Genomic DNA, 5,561 nt, shown 5'->3' on the forward strand with positions numbered 1-5,561 from the left:
TATATTTCTTCATTACTAACCACTTGAAACATCCTTAAAAAGGAAGAAAACCATGAAATAAGGTAAACTTAAGAATCTCCTTTGTAAATTTAAAATAAAATTAAAGAAAAAAAAATAGAAATATTACTCAGGTCTTTTGGCAAAGAAAACTTTATCTATGACTTAAACCTTGAAGTGTATGATGGCTAACACAACACCGGTATTCTAAATTCACACCTTATTATTACAAGATCCATTGAAAATCTTTGTGTAACCGATGGCATAAGCTGTACTAAGTGGTAGGTCATATCTCCTAATATAGACGAGTAAATATTTTATTAATACTTTTGACATTTAATTAAATCTGGGATTGCAATAAGTATACCTAAGTCTAAGATGACACGTGGATTCTAGTTAACTCAGTTGAAAGTCTCTTGTTAATCGCTTGTAAGTAAACAATATAAGTTAAAATACTATCGTATTTATAAGGAAAAAAAATAATAGTGTATATGTTATGTTAGCAATTTGTTGCTCTAAACTGCCTACTTTATAAAGATTTTATTTTGCACAAACATGAGAACGGTATAAAATGGCTGGCTATGAAATTTCTGTTGCAAATGGCTGGTTATGATCATCAAACAGCATCATTTATGGTTTAGACTAAGAGTTAGGTTGGTATATGTTTGTTCAAGTCATTTCCACACAAATTGACTGAATTTGTCATCCCAAAACTCAACCAATTTAACTGAATATGGGAAATGAGAACGAAGGAATAGGGGTATCAAGGCTGTTTAATCGTAGATTAGTATAAAAAACAAAAACAAACAAACAAACAAAACAAAACAAAATGGATCTTGTTGCAATTACAACTCTCCAATCTCCATAGGAGCAATTTGAGCCATTTTGCTACTTTACCTTTCCAAAGCGTTTTCCACTACAGCTTTTGCTAAAGGATCCTCACCTTCAAATCAAGTTTTCTGATCATTAAGCTTGACTTCACTGAGAAACAACCACTTGAGTTTGTAAATAGCCACCGTGGCTTTCCAATCAAAACATAGAGAAGATTTTTCCTCTTATCTCAGAGCCTAGAATCTTCAGAAATTAATTCATGCACCCTGTTGACATTGCAATGGATGCCGAAGCTGGTTCGGATTAAAGTTGTAATGGTGTGGGGAACCCAGAACAACTGGAAGATTTGCTTGTTCACAAAGTTATGGCCTCAACTTATCTTGTAGAGAACAATTAATTGAAGTTATTTTGCAAAGCTTTATTCACCAGCCAATCATATACAAACTTTAATCTCTACCATTGATAGTGCTAAAGATTAGAGTATGTGGCTGGTTACTGAAAGGAAGATTATTATTGCCCATTATTGTTAGATAAGATTAAATGAGACAAGTCCTTTGTATACTCCTAATAGGAAACTACTAGTGGCTCTCTTTGCTTAATCCCCCACACGGGTCATTTCTGGTCATGCCACTAGCTTCTGGAATCGGTAATGAAACAGCCTCCATATATGCTGTTTTTGCAAGATGTGTTAAGGTCAAAATCAAATACTGGAGACATTGTGGGCCAAAGTTCAGATCGAGTCCGGAGTGATAAAACAGGCCGTCCTTGTCCACTTAAATGTATTGAAAGATAGCGACATTTTTTCGATTGAAAATTGACAACCCACATGCATCTCTATGGTGTAGTAAGCGTGGACACTGGAGGCCCCTGAAATTAGATGGATGATCAGTGTATCATCAAACAGTTTTCTCATGGTACAGCATTCTATACAAGAAGTGGAAAGTGAACTGAAGAATAATAGAAATTTTATATCACAAGTTTATGTCCCACAAACAAATGTGAGGTAAGAGAGATTTTTTTTTTTTTTTTTTATGGTTCAATTGTTACAACAAATAAGTGAGGGGGACTTTGAATCGGGGTAGAAATAGGGGCCTCCCTAATGGAAAATAGGAGACGCGAATAAAAGTGTAAATCGGCAATATGTCAGATTGTGACAAGGGCATATGAGAGATGGAACAAAGTAATATTGTAATCAAAATTTCTTGAGCGGTCTACAATATTATGTGTGCTCACTTTGTGTAGTTCTCCAAAGGTGAAAAAGATATAAAATTACTTCACAAAATTTTGTCTGACCTTTACTTCCAAGCACCTTAGGCCAATCCATTTCCCATTACAAGGTGGTATGGTACGTCTGCAGATTTAATTCTATTATCTACCTAAACCTCTCCAACAGAAACAGCCAACACTTTGTAAAGCATTCTGCAACATCGCGGCCTATGAGTAACCATCTGTTTCATTGAAAACAAAAAAAATAAATAAATACATAAATAAATAAAGGATCAATTAGTATCCTATACTTCTCAAAATTAGAATAACAGTGCATCCATACAACATTTCAAGTACGACCTGCAAGTTCAAAGAAATCAACCATGAAGGCAATGTTTCAATTGGTAAGACATGTTGATTGGTACGTTACACATACACCCAATAATTCAATTCATCATATATCATGAGTTAGGTCATTTCTCTAAACTATCATACAAGAAACATTTAGACTTCATCCCCTGGTCTTGGGTGATGTTAGGTTATAGTCTTGGGATCCATCTTGCTTAACTTAACATTAGAAAATAGTCTTATGAATTACACTTGGCTTAACTACAAACATTAGAATCTATGGTTTATCAAGTTCTTCAACAATAATATGGGCTTATAAATCAAGAACTATCATATTGTATTGGAACCAAAACACAAACAAATTCAAGGAAAATTTTGGTCTAGAAAAGGATAATCCTCATCTATAACCACCTTTACCACAGAATATCAAAACTGATAAAACCTTTTATTACTTCATTCTCATTCATTAGTATGGTCTCAACAAATTTAAGTTCCTATTAAATCAAGGCAGACAGCACAAATGACAAACTTCTTCAAAATCTCTGCAGTAGATATTTCCAAAACAAAAAGTTAATAGGAAGTTGATGAAAAGTCCTTTCTGATCAGTAACGTCAACCAGCAAATAGAGACAATCGTTATGCTTTTCAACATGCTAAGGTACTTTTGAGGGCCCAAAATCAGGGAAAATCAAGAAAACAAAAAAGAAAACTGATAGTTAAAATCAGATTGGTAAGTCCAAGGTCTCAAATGTCATTGCCAATGGATATGTAGTGATCCCAAAAGACTCTAACCATATTTACATTGATGTTCATACCTGTAAAGAAAACACAACTGCACCGACAACAACCCAGCTGTGAACTCAGACAATATTACTTCTCTAGAACCCAGACAAATATGAAACAACACACACACAAAAAGATCTGATCATAGTAATGGCAATGGGATGGGGCAGGATCATGGGTGACCCATCGCCTGCCTAAAAATACTTTCTCCTAACCCCGTCCCACCCTGCAGATCAGGGCATATATTTCCAGGCCCCACCAAAATTTAAAAAATAATAATTTTGTGAGTAACTTATCAATGAAAACATCATTTGCATATAATAAAGTATATTCGCACACAACGATAACCTAATGAAATCAGAAACATGAGTTCATAACATCTAATGACACTACATAGATATTGGATATAGTGACAATTGACAAACATGTCAACATTCTGATGAACACAAATTTTAAAAAGCATGCCACAAAAGATGGTGATTGCAGTGCTCATGTCATGAGACTCATCACTAATCTAGGTCCATCTATTATCACTGTATTCTTCCCCTCTCGCCGGTCTCCCTACCTCTGCTTCTAGGCATATGAACCTTAAAAAGTGTATTCTATTGCCTGAACAGTATGTGACAACAACTACAGCTTTCTACCCCAAAGATTCTGAGGGAAACAAAGATGTAAATTTAAGGTTTCCAATACAAATTGTTGGGCACAAATGACACGGCATGTATCTTTGTTAACATGTTTTTTTCTTCTTTTTCCTTGTTCTGCTCGAGAGTTCTGTAGTATACTACCTATGTACTTGGACCTCGTTTTTTCTTTTAATGAAATACTTACTTTTTTATTGATCAAAAAATAAATAATTGAGGCCAAATTGGCAAACATGGGAACAGTTACAAGAGCACAGCTTTTTCTTTGAGGTGACTGGCGCTGATGCCAGGCTGGTATAGCAAGATAATGTCATTTCAAGATAACAAATTTGAAGTATGATTAAAATAGATACCATTTTTCACAGCAGTGTTAAAGCAAAGCACAAAAGTATGACAACGAAACAATCGATAAAAAGAGTGACACGAATTTCAACAATGAGGAAAAAAAGATAAAGAAAAATTGAATTGAATTGAAAAGAAGTAGCGAAAGAAAGAATGTGACTGACTTTGACATTGACGCCTGGCACGCTTAATCTTCTGAAGCTGAACTTGTGTTTCCAACAAGAGTTGCATTCTGTGACACTCCAAATCCTTAGTGAATTGCATCCTCTGTTTCTCCAACTCCATCATCTGCTTCTGCTTAGCACCTTCTACTCTCTCGTATATCTCTCCAAACCTCTCTATCGCCTGCGCCAATTCCCTGTACCCTATTTTTTCTACCTCTTTCTCTTCTTTGCTCGGGCTGTCAGACCCGTCACCGCCTTCTGCCGCCGCCGTGAAGTTTCGCCGGAAGGAGGAATCTACGGCCGGTGATGGTGCCGGACGTTTATGAGTGCGGGGGCCGACGGGTATCGGAGTCGAGAGGTTCCACGGAGGAGTGTTGCGGCGGGGGGCGGCGGTGGAGGGTTTGGGGAAGGAGGAGCCGAGGAGGGAGTCGAGAGAGGCAAAGAAAGGCCAGGCGCTGACGCAGGCGGCGGTGGCTTTGGCTTTTTCGATCTTGTACTTCTTTTTGAGGGTGTCGATGCGGTTTTTACACTGGATATCGGAGCGGAATGACTTGGAGGAGGCGGAGGTGGCGTGGCGGGCGTTGACGGCGGCGGCGACTTCCTGCCAGTGGCGTTGGCGGAGGTTGCCGCGGTTGAGGTCCAAGTAACGGTCACCCCACGCTTCGATCAGTGTGTGGGTCGCGTCCTCACTCCAACAGTCCTCGCGTAGCGCCGCCGCTGGCGTCTGTGTTGACGGCCTTGACGGCGACGGCGACGGCGACTCCATCAAATGAAGCAACGCAGCCTAGGGACGGTTGAACTTGTGCATGAACGAGACAGAGAGACAGAGAAATACAGATGAGATGGAAACAGGAGAATCGGTAAAAAGTTACGACTGACAGAGAGAGAGGCCTAGCTGTGTTTGGAGTTTACCGCTTTGCTGTGGGTTTAGTTAACTAATATGGTTCGGTTTGGCTTTTGTTTAGTTTAGAATAAGGGGTAAACAACAACATAAGTTGCACCATGCTACTTCAGTTCAGCCAGATTATTATTGAATAGAGCAAGAATTAGATACAATATATAGGTGCTATTTTTTAGGTTTTTTTCTTAAAATTCAGTCATGTGGATTCTTTTTCATGAAATGAAAGTAAATTTTTTAGTTAAGTAATCACATAACTGAATTTTAAAAGAAAAACCTAAAAAATAGAAGCTAAAGTACTGTACTTAAGTTTTATCCTATTTTTTAATAATTTATGTTTATTCCTTAA

The 5,561-nt window shown here is 37.6% G+C and overlaps 1 protein-coding gene across 2 annotated transcripts; it reads right to left on the minus strand.

Annotated features, from left to right (window-relative positions):
• Positions 1-761: 761 nt before the first annotated feature.
• On the minus strand, positions 762-5,323 carry LOC142638510 (trihelix transcription factor ENAP2). Of its 2 annotated transcripts, XR_012845023.1 has the most exons (3): positions 4,315-5,323; positions 2,122-2,276; positions 762-1,695 (listed from the first exon to the last, which is right to left on the minus strand). XR_012845023.1 is itself a non-coding variant. In XM_075812538.1 (2 exons), the coding sequence occupies exons 1-2, from the start codon at positions 5,078-5,080 to the stop codon at positions 2,263-2,265; spliced, it is 780 nt and encodes a 259-aa protein (XP_075668653.1). In that variant the 5' UTR covers positions 5,081-5,323; the 3' UTR covers positions 1,993-2,262. The 2 variants fall into 2 exon arrangements, 1 of the variants encoding a protein (XP_075668653.1); XM_075812538.1 differs by lacking the exon at positions 762-1,695 and having other exon boundaries at positions 1,993-2,276.
• Positions 5,324-5,561: the final 238 nt, after the last annotated feature.

The sequence above is a fragment of the Castanea sativa genome, chromosome 6, assembly GCF_040712315.1.
Source record: "Castanea sativa cultivar Marrone di Chiusa Pesio chromosome 6, ASM4071231v1".
In the NCBI taxonomy this organism is placed as follows: domain Eukaryota; kingdom Viridiplantae; phylum Streptophyta; class Magnoliopsida; order Fagales; family Fagaceae; genus Castanea; species Castanea sativa.